An 18,232-nucleotide genomic window follows, 5' to 3' on the forward strand; every position below is an offset into this window, starting at 1 on the left:
CTTCTTTCCAAACCCTCATCCAATAAGGTTTTTTTCTCCAATTCAAACAGACTATTGGCTCATGCACAGAGCCTTTGGTCTAGCTTTCTTTGTGTGGAATTGTCAGGTACCACCCCAATCCCAGCACTCCCTGAGGCTGCAGCACAGAAGGCAGCCAGCTACACCTCACCTGGGAATTCTGCAGCCAGTCACTGGCAAGACCTAACACTGTCCCAGAGTTTTTTTGTAACCTGAAGTATTTAAATCTGCAGCATTTCCACATGAAAAAATAAAAGCAGGCCAGTAGAACGATCCACTGTCCAAGGACTGTCTCAGCATAAAGATGAGAAGGTTTTAGATTCTGTCCATGAAAACACATGAGCCCAAAGTCAAAGCCTTCAGTATTCTCCAACACCTACGAATGTAATGATCAAACACTGGGCAAACCATCACCTGAAAACTGTATCCTCGAGTCAGCTGCTCTAATGTTTGCAGTTGTTCTAATGCATCTGACAACGTTTCTAGAATAACTCTGCAGTTCTTCACTGCATAGGGTTCCTGCAAGAACATCTGTGAATCAGAACAGATTTTGAGAACTCTTAGGAGCCTGCCAGGTTGACCAAAAGAATCAAAGGATGTTCAAAACAAGTAACTCAAAAAGCTCCCCTCACTTATGTGCAGAGAATTACTACAATAGGATTGAGCCAACAACCAGTTACTACACTCCAACACCCAGCATTTCTCTTCCTTTCTGCTTTGATTTCCAGCCAAAAAACCTGCCATTCTGACAGGGGAAATAGGTGCTATTAATCTATTGAACCATAATCTTCAAATGACACTGTCCAAGATGTATTTACAACATACAGTCAGATTTACTGCACCAATACCTAGAAATCCAACTGAAAATGGTGTCCCATTATGCAATTATATAGATGCAATGTAAATAAAAATACTTTGAGTTTGTGGGTTGTTTTTATTTTTGTGGGTTTCCTGTTTTTCTTTCTAGTTTTTGGTGTTTTTCTTTTTTATACAGATGAAAAACTGAGACCTAAAGAGATAACTTACTCAAGATCACACAGAACGGCAGCAGCAGCAATGAGAACTAAGCATGCAAGTCTCAAAAGCCCCATCCAAGGTCATAATCGCAGGACAGCTTTCTTCGGAAGGAACAGAAAGTCACTGAGGCAAGAAGGAAAGGAAGTCGATATCCTGCTTATTACCCTTCTCATTTAATAAGTATCATTCTAAATGATACTTACTTTTTCAAATCTCCTCAGATTTTAAAAAGATGAAACACAGCTTCATCCATCTGCTTGGTTACAGTTGCAGAAGTTTAAATGAACACTTTCTAGTTCAGAGATCTGAAGACCTCATAAAGCCCCATTTAGTCTGAAACTACAGCTGAGTAACTCCAGTTTCACCCAGAGACAGCAAACGGCTACTCGAACACTGCGGCGGTGAGCGTGGTTTGTGACAGCCTGGCTGTGGAGCGGCACTGGGGCTGCTGCATCTCACATTCCACGATAAAAATATCCACTTCAGAACAACAGTCCCTGGTGAATCCAGATGTGATACAGCAGAGACACATTTCTGCTTTGTTTTACTGCATGCTTTAGTAACTTGTTCTCTAGAACACAGAAAATATTTCAGGCGGAACCCTCCTCAAATAACACCTCAATACTTCCTGTTTCTCAGACATACATATGCAAAAAAATCCTAGAACAGAGCATTGCAGATGATGCACATTATTCTCGGGAAGCTGTTCTCTTCCCTGGTAGCAACGCTGTCAGCCAGGCAGAGGCTGCTGCTGAAGGGAGCTTGCAGCTGCCAGAAGGAGCAGCATTCTTTCCGTTACACAATCCGAGAAGATCAGAGTGCCACAGGTCTGCTGCTAGACTGATGTTAGGAAGATGAATAAGAACATAAGCACTTCAAAGGAACACGCACATGGAAGGAGAAACCCAAGCTACCAACATGAAATACTGCATAGTACACACACCCCAAACACATAAACTAGCTCTTGGAAAAGTCAACTGGAAGGCCGGTGGATCAAAAGTTTCTCCAGCAAGACTGCACAGCATTGCTGAGACAGAAATAAACACCACAGTCATGGTGAAAGAGGCAGATCAAGAGGTTCAAGTTCATAACCTGAGAACAAAGCTGCCTAATGTGGGCTTCAACTGCCAGAAGAGATGGATGTTCTGTGGCCAACATGGAGGAGATCTGATCCAGCTAGGGCAGGGGACCTTTAAAATTCATAAGGCAAAGATAAGATTTAAAACCATTGCTTTGAGAAGGCTACTTATGAAGACATCCAAGTACAAAGAGCATTCATTGAGACCTTGATAGCTGAGATCAGAAAGATCTGGCCTTCAAAACTGGCAGTAGCAGTGAACATTTTGGGCAGGATTTCCACTCCAAATTCAGCTGTGCAAGGAGCCTCTCTTGGAGCAAAGAACCCAGCTGTCCTGGAAGCGAGCATCATGAGGCAAGCATAAGTAACAGACCTCACCACAAAGGGAAGGTGAGATTGCTACCGAATGCAGTCAGATGATAAAATCCTGGATGGAGAAGACTAAGACTTTTAGGTGAATGCCATCCTCTGTGCTGGATGAATTTCAGTATTAATTGCAATTTTCTTTGCCAGTGAGTGCAATAACCACAAGGCCTGCCACAGGAAATGCCTCTGATGAACTGACTCTGATGAAGTAATTTTTTCTGAAATTGCATTCAGACTCTTGCCAACGGAGAAGGTTTCATCCTGCCTGAGTCGCAGTCAGGTTCACTGAACAAGCCTGCCAGACACACTGCCCAAACTGGCATTAATAAATAGGAGATGGCAAGAGAACCATCGACAAAGAAAGGAACAAACAGCTCGTCTGGATATTTGCCTCATGGTATGTGACAGAGGAAACACTCAGTGCACTCTAAGATCTGACTAGAAGACCTAAGTATTTATGTGGAAGCCTGTGGAGTCCTGTAGCTTCTCTGTAGACAGAGGATGGCCTCCTGCCCTCTCTGCTGCCTCGACTTTTCCAGTGACTGGTACTCCTACTTTCTGCTAAATCTTTCCCAGTATCAACACAGCAATCAATGATTTTTTTCCACTAATCCACCCCAGAAATGCACTACAAAACTGCCTGTTTCTGGGAGGAGAAAGAAGCTAAGAAGCAACTCTGAAAAGCTCAGACAGCCTAGAAAAAACACAAACAAGCCACTGGAGCTACAGGGAACCCAAAGCCAAGTGCTACAACAGGGAAGCCTGTGGTTGATCAGCTCTGGAGAGCAGAACATTATAAAACACTTCAAGGGACATGAGGAGAAGGCCGCCAGCAAAAACAGCAACAACAAAAAATCAAAGCAATGCCTTGAAGTCTTTATGGGTTCCAAAAACTCCACATTGCTGCCAATTTGTGTGTTCACTATACTGTAAATACACACAGATTTTGGGAGCATTCACTTCAGACAGTTCTTTCATTCCAAATATCTTGGCAAACAAGTCAACAACAGTTGTCTTTTTTCCTGGTTCTGCTAGCAGCGTAAAGGTTCTCCCTTCATTGTAAGTGGTTGAATGTAATGAATGTGGAGCCAAACTTGTCAGCTTGAATGGAGGGAGAGGGTGGGAAGAGCAGAAGTATTGGTAATATGGTATTTCACCATCTGCAGTCACTTCTGCTATTTGGCTTCAGCACAAATTTCAGTAATTTATAAATATCTGAATGCGCAAATGTGCCCACATTACTGCCTCAGACACCATCCATTTTTCCCTACCAACAAAACCAACACCATCTTTAGAGCGGAGGATAACCTACTGCTAACTTAGGACCTGGGGTAACACAAAAATTAAATGTTGGAAAAAAATCCAGAATGGCTGGATACACTATGGTAGTACCTGCTTTGGAAAAATCAAGAGTCAGGTTATGTGCAGGCTTCTCTGCAAGGGGAGCACATCAAGTGCCAAGCATCCCAAGAGGCCACAGCTACATGAGTGACATGCAGCATTTGGGGCAAAAGTGGTGAATTTTGGCAGTTGCATGATACAACCTGAACCCTTAAAGAGATGTATTACCACTAAAGACAAATTTCTTCCCAAACCTTTCACACATCCTCCAAACCCAACAAAGACACATCAAAAAACTAGAGCAATTAGTTGTACTGTTACTTTACCCAAGCTCTCTTTTTCCTATGATGTTTGGAAGAACTGCACACTCCACAGCACTTCATTCACAGTCACATCCTATGCACCACAACTCTGTTACTCCCGAACAAGCTTTCTCACTACAGGGGTGCTGCGTACTGCCAGGTCACCTTAGAGCAAAAGCTCCTCTATCCCCAGCCCCAAAGGCACATTATTTTACAACGTACCTTAACCATCTCTCTCCTATCTTTACAGAGCAGCTTTGTCCTTTCACCTGCCTTCTCCCAGATCAGGGAACAGAAGGGGAGCTCTGACTAAAGTTCAAGATGTTTCCCTTCCATGGACCACAAGATGAATGAAAAGGGAAAGGTCTCTACAAATCCCCCTGCACAGAGCCTAGCCCCACCCAGGGCACAGTCAGGCACTGCAGCCTGCCCTACAACACTCAGTTTGCAGCCAGTGGAGACCCTTGGTCCACACAAACCTCTTCCCAGACTGAAGACTTCTCAGTTTGGAAGGCCACCACCTCATGTGAGAAGCAGTGAGCAGGTCCCACCACCAGTGCTGCCCCTCCTACCCCAGCACGACAAAGATTACCTCTTTAATTCTTATTTCTGCTGAGAGCCCCGAGGCTCAGGCAGTGCAGCCTCATTGGGAACAGACAGCTCCAAACACGGCATCCAACAAGGACACAGCGGGCATGGACACAACAGCTGGAGTGATTCCCACATCTGTCTCTGTCCAGAGCAGAAAGGCCCTTCAGCCCCTTTTCTCCCAGGCACCCAGACCCCAGCAGAAGGGAAAACTTACCAAGCAGGAAAATTATGGCATGGGGCCTGCACGAACATGGTGAACGTTAAAGAGGAATAAGAATTTACATTGGTTAACAGCAGCAAAACTTCTCCCACAATCAGCCAGGCCAAACAGGGATAAGGTACCATCCTCACAGGTCAGAGTTCTGTGGTCTTTGACAGCAGTTTGAGTAACCAGAAAAGCATGACATGTTCTCGTCAGGAATTGTTTCTTTCACGTTTGATGCTTCATCCAAGTAAAATGTTTATAAACACATAGAATCATTCCTGCCATAACAGACCGTGACCTGAAAGGGCTGAAGGGCCCCCAGCAAGGGACACAGGCTACACAGCCACTGGCATTAAACACAGCTCTCCCAAGGACAGAAGAACCACAGGCAGAGCAGAAGTCCATTCAATCCAGCCAGTACCCTAAGAGTGAACAAAAACCAGACCAACAAAAAAGAGTATCCTTGCTTACAAGTGATTAGCTAGCAATGGTTTTCAGTTTAGAAGCTTCCTGAAAAGGCTTCTATATATTAAGACACACTTGCTAAATATCTTCCTTGAACTTGTCCAAATTTCTCTGAAATCAGTACATCCTTTCAGTATATGGCACCCCGTGACAAGGAAGTCTGCGCCTCAGTTTTCTGACACACAAACCACCTTCTTCCATCTATTCTAGCTCCTGCTTGCCTCACTTGATGCCACTCACTCATACTCAAGAACTCAATGCATTCCAGCTTCTCCTTGGCACGTAATTCCCTTTCCAGTCACAGCTTTTACAGACTGGCAAGTCCTGACCTATTCAGTCTTTGGACGGGAGACATTGCAGATCTCTGATAAACCTCATTCCCCTTCTCTGCACGTTCACCAGTTCCTCCTGAAGATGTGAGACCAGATCTGGACGTTATTCAGACAAACCCTGGGCCATACACAGCGATGTTCTCTATTTTGTTCTGAATACTTCACTTTTGGAAGGAGGTTGTTTTTGATTTGACTGCTATTCAGTAATGAGCTGATGATTTGACCACCTTAAGACTTTGCTGCAAAGCCATAATGATCAATGCAAGAGCTCACTGAGCTGCCTCAAATTACTTTCCCTGCACATCATCACATTTATCTATGTAGAGCTAGCTGGGTAAGCCAAAAATGCAGTCATGCAACTGTTAACTAATGTGATAGTAATCTCTTTGTAACGTCATGTTAGACAATCCCTAAAAAATATTCTAAGGATGAGATTTTACTTGCTTTCCACATTTGACAAGTAACTGTACAGATTCTGTATAGTTAAGATTGTGCTTAAAAACTCCATTTTACTTTAATTACACCCAAATTCTCAACACAACCGCCAGTTTAATTTGACTATGGTGCGATTACATGTGGCATGAATAAAAACACATCTTTAATCAGGTTTAGATTTGATCCTTTATCTTAGTTGGATTTTATTCCTCTTTCATGGTGACAGAGAAGATATGAGAAATGAGAAAAAATATTTTCCTTAAAATAGTCCATTTGCAAAGAATTTTCCACTTTTGAGCATTGCATCTTGAGCAGTCCCAGTTCTGTATCAAAGCCAAGACTTTTGCACCTTTGCCATGTGGCACAGCAAGCACTGCAATCCACGGAAAGCCACTGCAGACTGGAGATGTCTGACACTAAAATCGACCTGGTTCCCCACAAAGCTGTGATTTCTAATGAGGTCCCTAAGGCTGGGCTGTAAGGCACCTCCAAGTCTTCAAAGAACACTAATTCAACATGTGTTCATGTCTTAGGGAGCTGCCACGAAGAATGAATTTCACAGTAAATGTCACAACTAGGAAACCGGGAAATTGCCACACGGATAACAAGCACCAGTAATGGTGCCAGGTACAGAACAAAGGCTTTAACACAGCAAATTAAACAAAATTCCTGCCAAAAGGTTTCTTATTTCAAAGACAACGAGATGCAATTATTCCTGTGGTGCTTTACTGAAAAAGTCATGTTTCAGGAGACATCCAGAGAAACATGAGATGTGCACTGAGAAAGAGAAAATAGAAGAACAGAACGGCAGGACAGGGGAGGCAGGCAAGGGGCAAACAGAGGTAAGTAGAGGATTTAGAAGATTTTAGAAAACAGACAAAGGTTAACAAGGGAAACCAGAACCAGCATCAGAAGATCAACAGGAGGCAGATACAGGTCTGAATATTTAATCATCTAAAAGCATCTGCATGTGTATTCCTTCCACATGGCCTGGTCAGCAAGTTGTGGAACTTGGAAAACTCCATGGCAAACAACTTCCAAGGCATGCTAATCACGACCTAATTCACCATGATGCCTGAAAAGTCCCTTTCTCTATCCCTCTCCCCACCCCAGCCTTTCTGCTCCCTCAGGGGCATCAAACAAGAATTCTCACTGCTGCTGCATGAGCCTTTACTCTGAAGAATCTCTGGTGCACCAGTCTGGAACGGTCCATGCAGTTCTGAATGACAGAACATTTTAAACAGTGTGCGTTTGGGGCAAAGTCATTGGCAAAATCAGACACTCCTAATGTAGATGTGTGATCCACACAGCCAATAATCTCTGGCCAGGGACATCAAGACCACCTTATCTGACACTTGCAAAAAATCTCCAGGAATCTGTATTTGAAAACCTGTATTTCAGTGTTTTCAGAGAAAAATTACAAAAGAGAATGCGTATCCTTCAGTGCACATTTACTCTCACACAGTTATTTCAAAGAAGTCAGATTTTTGTCTAATATGGCCTCTAGCTCCCACTGCAGCAATTGAAAACAGTTCCCTGTCCACACTGAGTCTCATCTCTTATTATCCTAGTCCAGCTACAGCTAAAGCACACTGAGCTCAGCTCAGCTCTCACAATAACATTCCAGGTTAACTGCAGTGTGTACCAAACAATGGGAATCCCCAGGCCTGCCCCAGTGTGCCTCTGCCTATTGCTGCACAAGGTGGACCTCTTCTGGTGAAGAGCTTGTGCTCCAAAACACCTGGTTCCACTAGCCTTGGCTGAGCAGACGCCTACAGCATTACCCAGCTTCTTCTAAAAGTAACTAAAGCCTGAGGCAGGGGTAAGGGGAGCACAAAGCAGAGAGAATCAGAGCCCATGGGTGAGTCCTTACCTCAAACAGCGTCAGACTTTCATCGTTCAAGATGATTCTGGGAGGTGCAACAACTGAAGTTAAAAAACAAGTTATAAAACACCTAGCAACCAGAACATCAAACATAGGTATGGGAGGCATCCCTGCTCTCTGAAGGGGTGACACGTTCATATGCCCACAGAGGCTGCTTCTTAGACAGAAGCATAACATGGCTAAGGGAGCAGGTTACACCTTCTTTGCACTGTGAAGCTGTGTTTTAGGGAAGGCATTAACCTTCCAGGTCATCCCTCAGGCATCAACATCCCACAGCTAGAAACAGGCTTTATAAAGTAAGGCCAAATATTACCAACAGCACTCACACAAGTAAAATGGCAACTCTGCATCGGCAAGGTGGCTTCTTACAAAGTCTCTCAAAATGCCAACTGTGGAAAAAGAAGAGAAAGGTTTGCTAAATTACATTTGGTTCTTCAAATGTTGGGCAAGAAGACTAACTTGTAACAGCAGAAATGCCTTCTAGAAGGTATGGAGACTGCCTTTTACTCCAAAGTACACAACTGCTCTCACAAATTTCTTGTAGAAAAAACAAACAAAATAAATCACTTTGATGTGCTGGTCCCTTGGAAAAATCTAAGGATGCCTACAAAATTATCAAAAAAGTTTGTGCAGGTAACCATGGCTGACAGCTAAGAATAAGAGGATCTCCAGTAATGACAGTAAGAGCTACTTAGTGTATGGTCTGATTGCCTTTGTGAACTGACAGAACCATAAAGGTACATCCTCTCTTAGTAGAGTTGCTGAAGTTCTTTTTTTTCTTCCTTCCTGCTTTTTGGGGTAGATTTTTGATTGGGGAAGGGGGTGAAAAATGTTTTACACACTAAGTCAGAGGAAGTCTCCAAACGCATCCCAGTAACACATCATTTAGACACAAACAAGGGGATAGCAAGTGGGACAGCTTCCTGTCTACACAAGGACAAGTGTTTTGCCATCTCCACCAACTAGCCCTTAGCTAACTTAACTAGCCCAAAGTCCCTTCTTAGTCCATTCAGGGCCCTACAATGACAGTCTAACTACCTTCTGCTGCTTCTTCAGAGCAGTTTTACTTTGCCAGGCAACAGTGTGACCTATTCAGACACACTCTCATTGTGTGATTGCTTGGTCTTACCAGTCTCAGTGGGATGGAAGCAGCCCTGCAGAACGTGGCGGTCTGGAAAACGAACTCTCACCACCACCTGAAGCAAAGACAATGCCCATCAGGACACTGGTTCATCACTGCTCTGTAACACCTGTCCTTGGCTTAGAACCTGCAAGTTGTTTATTTGTTGGTTTTCTTTAATGGGGAGATCTGAGGTATTTACAGGGACAGAAGAGGAATCTGGCTAACAGTGCTGTGCAGCTCCTCAGGGAACAAGGGCTCTCTGCCTTTCAGAGGGGGCACAAGAGCTCATCATGTGATGTAAAATGCAGCAGCACTTGCTCAGAGGGTAGGAGCTCCCTGTGCTAAATGATGCACCAACAACAAAGACAGACCCTCATGGACAGGTGCAGACAGTTCACTGGCATCCCAATGTGTCCGCGGCAGTAGGAATCCTCCTGACGTACCCCTGACCTTTGGACCTCCAGCTTGGTCAGAAAGCACCACACTTGGAAACTGCACAAGGACCAGAGTTACAGAGTAAAATTAACCCAACCTGTAACATTGAATCATTTCACTTTCAATGAGTGTCTAACAAATTGTCTACAGAGAGCAGGCAGGAAGGCTCAGTCATACAGACTGATGTGTGCACAACAGAAAGGTTTTGAGACATCTGGAACAGAACAGAAGCAACTCTACTGCCTGTCACTCAACCAGTGACATATTACCATATTACAGTACAGCTGTTTTCACATGGCACTCCTGTTATGCAAGTCCCAGAAACAATTAATAGGGATGGGAATTTGAAAAGTCTTACAACTGAATCCCAAGGTACTCAATCCCCAAGTCTGGGATAGCCAGAGGAACTGGAAAATGAACAAATACTACCTTGGGGTAACGCTCCAACTTCTCCTTCAGCTGGGACTCCTTCAAGGACTTTGTCATCAGTGGAGCTTCTTCCAGGCGTTTCCTACAGACATGGGAAGAAGGCAAGTTGTCTGTAATTTTACAATGTATTTTCACTTTATTAAGCTAGCAGAAGACCCAAGCAGGGCTGATGAGAACTCATCAACTGTTCAATGCATCTCTCACAGCATTTTCCCTAATTCCTGAAACTACTGAGCATCAGCAACAATACTACTGTACAAGTTCATGACGGCAGATGCAAAAAAAGATCCTAAGAGGACAGGAAAGTCTGCTTAGACTACTCAAGAAGAGGTGGACTTATTAATCCAATAAACCAGAGACTAGGGTTGGACATTATTACTCCACAGAGGCAGAAGAGCTACTGAACTTGAAAAACAATGCCAGCACAAAAAATTAATAAGTATTAATTAGCAACAGGGAAAAAAATGAAAAGTTTCAGATCATTCAAGAACTGGCATTGTAGATGTCTATTAAAATAAATAGTGGGTACAAAACAAAAGTCTACTTGTATTTAAGAGGAAACAATAAATGTATGAAAATAATTACATATTTTCCCATAAGCAAAGAAACTAGCTCAGACCCAAGAGATCCTATGCTCAGCTTAAGTACATTTTCTTTGTATCCAAGTAACTGATGTGTAACTTGCCTTTATTTTTATCCCTGGCTTTAAGAGGAAAGCATCAGCAAATTTGGAAATTGGGTCTTTTTGGGGGGCCTGTATTCCAGTAATCCCCAACCAAATGACTCTACATTTGTACCACTAAATACTCCAGACCCACAAACAGCAGAGCAATTTTCAGGCCATATTCTGTGTACTCAGTGGCCTGTGGGAAAAAAATCAACTCTAAGTAAAAAGTTCAACTTGGACTTGGCTATAGCATAAAAGAGACTGTTTCACAGTCCTGGAGAGTTATTGCAATGTTTAAAGGAATGCTTTGACCCACTTGAAACTAAATACATTAATGAAATTAATTTCTTCAAGAAACATACAGACAGCAAAATGGTGCTGTGACAGGAAGGGCAGTTTATCTTCATCCGAGTTTTTATTGAACTGAAGTCTGATGAAGTAAAATCATGAATATTTGAAAGCAAGCTACATGAACAGTGCAATACATTGTTAGTCAGCTTCCTATAATTTCCATATATGTGTGTGTGTGTGTGTGTGTATGCCTCTTCCAAACATTCTCAGGTCTTGCCTTGTGGCTAGGTTGGTCTTTCTGATGAGGTCTAATAAAAGGTTGATTCAGTTACTTAGAAGATAAGGTGTTTCTTACTGGCCAAAAATAAAACAAGCTCTGCTGATCACTGTCACTCTGCTCATCAACAGGACACAGCAAATCTCACTCACAGCAGAAAGGGAACTTGCCTCTCATTCTGCAGCTGTGCCAAACGTTTCCGTACATCATCCACTGTGACTTCAAAAAATTCATCAGGAAGCTCTTCTGGGCCATCAGAAAGTTGTTCCAGTAGGTCTAGGTGACATATAAGGGGCTCACGTTCTACAAGCTACAGAAAAAAAATAAGCTCCAATTAGTTTTAAATGCATTGCTCTGCTTATCTTATAAGGTTCCTGAAAAAGAGTAACAGGCCAGTATTTACAAACTGTCTTTTGACCTGTTCAGCTCTCTGAACTAAACCACTGCAGGGTTTCATTGCACACCTTTCAAAATTTTATCCCGGTTTCTTGTGTGCAGAAAGATCCCTTAAACAATAAAACTCCTTTGCTTTGCACTTACAAAGTGAGAGATCAGCCTTTGCTGCAACCAGAGCACACAGATGCAGGAGAGCATTCTCCCTGGCCATCAGCTGCAACAAAGGTACTTAAAACATTTACTGGCCACCTGCCCCACACAGCAGAGCTGAGAGCAGGCACTCCAAGCTGCACACCTTCTCACCTGCCCAGCAGGGCACAGAAAGCCTGGCTGCCTGCTCCCCCAGCCTCCAGAGCCCAGAGCTGGGTGTCATGATGGCAAACCTTCCAGTGCAACTGGGCCTAGCCTACAGCTGTGGTTGCAGTTATGGAAAAACCAAAACAAAACAAGCCAATACCCACAATCCCTAAAAAACCCAAACTGGAGCCCCAACCACTGAGATCAAGAGCATTTGCCATCTCTGCAGGCAGCAGGACTTTAATGGATACCTCCCCAGGAAAGGTTATGTGCTGGCTACTCTCTCTTTTGCCCAAAGCAGCAGCTGTGCCTCTGTGAATAGAAACCACGACCAGAGTCAAGCAATCGAGAGGCAGTTACACCTCCTGGATCTCAAACAAGTCAAACTTTCTAAATTCCAAAACTGTTTAAAGGAACAAAGCTTGCAAACAGAGAACAGCATACTGAAGGCTACAGGAGATGCAGGGAGGACACAGCTATGGCTGAAGAGGCTCACAGGAACAAAAATTTTGGTAGTTAATCCAGCATTTCTTCCTAGTCAGCTGCCAGCTTAACAATGCCACAGGCTCTGTGAATGAACCTACAGCCCATTTCTTCTCCCCTCATTCTCTCATACACCCATTCCAATCCTAATTAACACCCAGATGTCCTCCCTCCATCCACTCACCCCTCCCCCAGGCACTGGCCACTTGGGAACAGGAGTCTTCTCAATTGTCTAAAGCACAACACAAATTACAAGGCAATGTTCACTCTACTTGTGGGCACTAAAGGGTAATTTGAGAAATTAAAAGATGGAGGTTGTGTGGGTGGGAGCTTTGGCTACTTTTAGAAAGTTGAGCAGGGTCAGCCCTAACGAGCGGGTACAGGAGCCTGGCTGCAGCTTTCCCCAGGCCCGGGTGGGGTGGGGGTGCCAGTGCTGCAGGAAGGACCCCAAGTGCCCAGGACCATGGGCTGGGAATCAGGTTGCACCGTGATCCAACCACTGCCCACTGATGCTCCAGTGAGGGCACATCTATGTCAGAGGCCAGAGGAGAATTAATCAGGCCTCCCCAAGAACCCAGTGTACTTTAATCTCCTCAAGCAGGCTTGAGTTTCATTTCATTCTAAACATGTAGTGAAAATAGATGTCTTCTGAACAAGCCCAAACCCAAAAGACTGAAGAGGCAGATCCTATGGCATGTTGTGAAGGGTGCAAGGATACGATGGAGAGAACTCCAAAGTATCCAAACTCTGCATTAGCAAATCCTAAAGCTACCATTTAGTATTGGCTCTAACAAGGACTTTAGTTAATCCCAACAGCAGTGGGATTCCAAAGGGAAAGGGCCAGCCCCCATCCAAATTATGGTGACAGTTAATGGCATCTGCCAAGGCATTGGGAACCCAAGATGGCACAAGGCAGACATATATTCCAGTCCTAAGTGTTCCCTCCTCTTCCTTGCTGTGGGCTCCAACAATCCTAAAGGGCGGACAGAATCCAAAAATTAACTTCCCACAATGATTATCAAAGAGACTCCAGGAATACTAACCCACTTCCCAGCCCACTGCGCACACAGTGTTTTCTGCAACTGTGATAAAAAATAACCATCTCCTGTAACATAAATGGCCACCATACGGATGTTCTACTCTCCATTATGTAAACTGGAGGAAAGCAAGCTGTGCATTTTGCTGTCCTACTTCTTCCAGGAGCCAAAGATGCTGTGCTAAGGTTTGCCATCTTCCTTCTTCAAAGTGTATTCTTCCACCAAGGCTGAAATGTCAGGTACTTTTCACCATGAGGCTGAAGCCGTATGTTCACAGCAGCATCTATGTAAGTGCAGCCTATGTGACAAAGCCAGGTGTCAGGAAAAATGCAGTTCACTCTGGGGTCACCATCCTGCTCCCAGGGAAGCAGGTAAGCTGAGGAAAACTCTTATGATTTAAGCGAAATAGGGGTCATTGCGCTTTCCACAGCAAGCTCTCCCCAGAGACCCACTTCCTCCCCACCACCTCTGGGAGCTCTAATCTCATGCGGAATCTGGTTTAAAATTACCTTCTAATAATTAACATTCTGACATCAAAGTCAGCTTGCAGCTGTCTGTAAACCATCTTTAGCCCAAGAAATGAAGGGATGCCGGCACAGATTTTATCCAGCCTCTCTTCAGCTTCAAAAACCACACACAGGCAAAGCATTAATGGGAAGATTCTTTTACAAAAATGGACCTTTGATGTTTAAAAATAATTTGTTTTGTTTTGGGTTTTTTTTCCTCAGGACTGAAAAAGGACAAAAAGCAGATGCCATGTGGCTAGCCCTACTTGGCTGTTGCCGCTGGGAGGAGAGTGGAAGATGGCAGGAGTGGAGGAGGGAACAAAATGTAATCAATCAGCAGCAAAAGTACCAGAGATCAAAGGGCTTGAAAGCAGCCGTCAAAATCACATGCTGTTTAACACAAGGACACAACTCCCCCAACAGAATCTGCAGCTGCTTCCCAAGCTGCTCTCAGAGTGGAAGGCAGCTGGCTCCAGAAGTGGTTTGAACTGGACTGCGACTCTGAGAACGACATTGCTTCGTGTGAGTCCTTCAGCCACCAGCACTCAGCCATGCCCAGAAGCACAGCTACACATCAGCCTGTGCACTCAGTGAAATGATGGAGTTCTGCCTCTCCCACCAGTGCACAGAGAAGTGTGGGCAACAAGACTGGTGAAGGATAGCACCACAAATCCTTGCACTTCTCTCTTCCCAGACACAGCACAAACTCCTCCTTTCCAAACGCCTCATAGACAAGAGTGCAACTGAAACAAGCAACACATGAGACTGGACAAATCACCCAGCCTACTGTTTAATTCTCCATGTTAAGGGTCTGCTCCAAAAGGTTAAATAATACTGATTAGACAGACCCAAACATGTTTCTAATACACTCAAATATTCACCATTGCAGGTTGGCATGGCCTCTTTCTGCTACTTGTGCAGTTCATAGCTGCTCCGGAGTCCTTCCATGGTCTGGCTTCTGCTCCCCAACAATTCAGAACTCATCAAAAATAGGCTGCAACCACAGAGAAGTCAACTAAGGTAGAGTCTCTACATCAACGTGAAAGCATCCACAGTCTTGCTAAATTCCTCCTGGACTAAGCTCCCTTTGAAGCTCCCCAGGCATCCTTTCTTTCTACTTATAGCTTTCTATTGTTCAATCCTGGCTGGATCAGACCAGAGAAGATTCAAACCTCCAACTCTAGGAGGTACCAATGAGTCAAAAACAACAAAGGGGATCTCTGAACATGAAAGCTGGCCCCGGTGACGAGCCAAAGGAGCAAGAAAAGAGCTGCTCACTGAGAATCGAGAATGGGAAACTCTCAGTGCATAATAGCAAGGAGTAAATTATTAATTAAACGGCTCCTGTACTTCATGCTACACTACTTGCCAGACATACCCAACCTTCCTGAAGGCATTCAATTCCATACAGCTGCCCTGCAGAAAACACACTTCAATGTCATTCCCAGGTGACTCTGGGATGGCATCACAGCACTTTTCAGCCATCAGTACTGGTATCTCAACATGGGCTCAAGCACTTTCAGTTTTAACAAACAGAGTTTTATTTCAGAGATCCAACAATGGTGAGATGTGCAATCTGTCCTTCTGGGAGATAGTTAGAGACAGGTAGACTACTTCAGAGGCAAGATATTTTAGATTAAGACAAAAACCACTTCTATAAGCAAGCAGAAGTACAAAAGGAAAAGGATGGAAGGTTTCTGCTTCATCTGCAATACTAAGAATATTAAGTCACAGGGTCAGGTAACAAAGTGGCCATTTGTTCATGAAATCTGTGGCACTGAGGTGCAGGATCTTCTGGACTGTGATTTAATGCAGCTGCGTTGTCTCTATTGCCTAACTCTGGACAGCAAATTCTTAAACTCAAATCCTTCCTACTTCCTTTCTGAACTCAGACAGAACTGTGCGTCATTAAGGCACCTAATCCTGCGACACAGGGAAAAAGTCCTAAATCTGGAAACATCTTTTTCCTCAAGGAAGTGCAGCCTCAGGCAAGGCAGGATATAAAAAAAGCCCTTGTTGCCCAAACTGCAAATTCATTTTCCCTTACCTGTTCTTGCTCCTTTTGCAGTTCTTGGCTGCTCTTAGACTTCTTTGGCTTAGAAGGACCTCCAGGGCTCGAAAAAGTTGTTGGCAGCTTTGAAGATGGTACAGCTACAGGAGAGTCCCCCAGATGCTCTCCATCTCCAAAAAAAGGGACAAATGGGGTAGGCTCAGGCTCTGGGAAATGCTGCAGCTCCTCCAAGCTAGCATGAGAATCTTTAATCGAGTCTTGCTCGTGTGTGCAGCTGTTTAAAGATATAGCCACATCCCTGTGCTCCAAGTCCTTTGGAAATGTGTTTTCTTGAGGTAGTGGCACATCCATTGCTTCTTCCATGGAGCCTTGCCTCACTGTTGGCTCATTACAAGGCACCGTGGCACCCTCCCCACCAGATGAACTGCATTTCTTCATGACAACTCTTGAAAAAGACACCAAAAGGAATAAAAATAAAATCATAATCCTAGGACTGCTGCCCTCCCTATTCTTAACATGTCCATGACACAAAGACAGCACCTGATTCAAATACACCCTGATTTAATAACTTTCTTCTTCCAGGTGCTTACAGAGAACAAGCTCCAATTACTGTGAAGTATGGGGTAGAGGGCCAGGGGGTTGTGCAGAATAACAGAACAGGGACCCACTCCTCCAGAAGAAAACTGCCTTCTAGACAAAATCAGCAGGCAGTTGGAAAGCACAGCTTCTAATCACTCCTGCCTTCTGTATATACCACAAAGAGCTGGTCAGGAGATCACAGAAAGGTTGCCCCTGTCCCAAACTCACCCCCCAACAGCCACCAGGGCCTGCAGCAGCTGGGAGTTAAGTGCCTGAGATCCAGAGCAGGGAAGAATGAAGTGGTAGCTGATTACCCTCTCTGAGAGACTTTTAACTTTGAATTGTCTGTTCCACTCAAAGGAGGAAGAAAAAAAAAAGAAAAAAAAAAAGAAACAAACAAGCTCTTTTAATCTGCACATGACTGGTCAGTGCCAGCATCTGCTGCTGTGCAAAGCACATCTGGGCAGCAGTTTGAGATAAACAGGCAAATGCAGTAATTTCTGAATGCCGCAATGTTTTAATTTGGCGTCTTTTCTTGTGACTTTTCTTTTTTTTTTTTTTTCTTTCTTTTGGTACTTGAAACAAAATAAATTCACCATCAGAGTCGAAAGGGAAAATAAAGAGGCCAAACTTTGCTTCTCCCAACCTGATAATGGCATTGCCTCCAATCAGGCCAAGTGATTTCAGTGTTGTCCTCTCCAGGGCATCTTTTCCTGATATCTACAACAAAACCAAAGGAGAGTAGTTATGGCCTCTGATTCCCCAGCAAAGCATGTAAAGCTCTTTATAGAAAGAAACCTGTATCTGAAGAAATACCACACAACACAAGAAACAGGTGAAAACACACTCCTGCAGTTGAAAATCAGACCTGAATCCATTTGTATCAACTTGTACTGTTTCACCAAATTCACAGCTTATTAAATTATCTCAGTGGAAGGTGACCTACATATATCTTCATCCCATACACACATCCAAGTGGGATCCAACTACAGCAAAGCTACTTTTATGTCAGGAGTTAAACGACAGGCAACATCTCAGAGCTGCAAGACAGACGATTTCCTTACATACACCTCCTATCTGTCTGTAATGACCTATTCCAGAATAAAGACGATCTGTCCACAGAGGTCAGTGGGAAGTAAAGGGGACAGCTAGGCAGAGCGAATTCCATAATATCCACATACAAAATATTTAACAAAACATTAATAGCAAAAGATCAAAACAGAGAAAAGCAAATATTTATTAAAATGAAAACACTGTTTTGACTCAAGCTTTAAAAGAAGCTGGAAAGAAAAACACAAATAGGTCATTGAGCTCATTTTATGGGCTCAGAGGTCTCAACGGCACAAGGTTACGTTCCAAGAGAGCTTTTTTCCATACAGACACGTCATGCATTGAAAAGACCAACATTTTTCTACTTCCCCTCTCAAGAAAGTTCAAAAGAAACACTTTCCAGGTTGGAAAGCAGAACTAAGTTTTCTTATGTTTTAGGGACATGAGACAGTTGAGAGGCCTTTGCTGCCTTACCTCATCCCGCATGTAAATACAGACCGGAGACAATTCACCATCCTGTTCCATCAACTCCCTGCAAGAAAGAGCAAAACACTGCAGCATCTGCAGAACAGCCTACCCCCTCCAAAACCAGCACAGAGTAACAGTACAAAGTGAA

The 18,232-nt window shown here is 43.9% G+C and overlaps 1 protein-coding gene across 2 annotated transcripts in view; it reads right to left on the reverse strand.

The window, feature by feature from the left end:
* Positions 1-18,232, reverse strand: part of ASPSCR1 (ASPSCR1 tether for SLC2A4, UBX domain containing) — a 32,210-nt gene that overhangs the window by 5,734 nt on the left and 8,244 nt on the right. For both annotated transcript variants that reach the window (XM_031064274.1, XM_014310733.2), the window contains exons 3-10: positions 18,091-18,148; positions 17,213-17,286; positions 16,024-16,432; positions 11,428-11,567; positions 10,023-10,104; positions 9,165-9,231; positions 8,362-8,424; positions 8,024-8,076 (exon numbers count right to left, since the gene is read on the reverse strand). In XM_031064274.1, the coding sequence (XP_030920134.1) occupies positions 8,024-8,076; positions 8,362-8,424; positions 9,165-9,231; positions 10,023-10,104; positions 11,428-11,567; positions 16,024-16,432; positions 17,213-17,286; positions 18,091-18,148 (946 nt within the window). The remainder of the gene's footprint in view (positions 1-8,023; positions 8,077-8,361; positions 8,425-9,164; positions 9,232-10,022; positions 10,105-11,427; positions 11,568-16,023; positions 16,433-17,212; positions 17,287-18,090; positions 18,149-18,232) is intronic.

Source organism: Geospiza fortis, unplaced genomic scaffold, assembly GCF_000277835.1.
Source record: "Geospiza fortis unplaced genomic scaffold, GeoFor_1.0 scaffold261, whole genome shotgun sequence".
NCBI lineage: Eukaryota > Metazoa > Chordata > Aves > Passeriformes > Thraupidae > Geospiza > Geospiza fortis.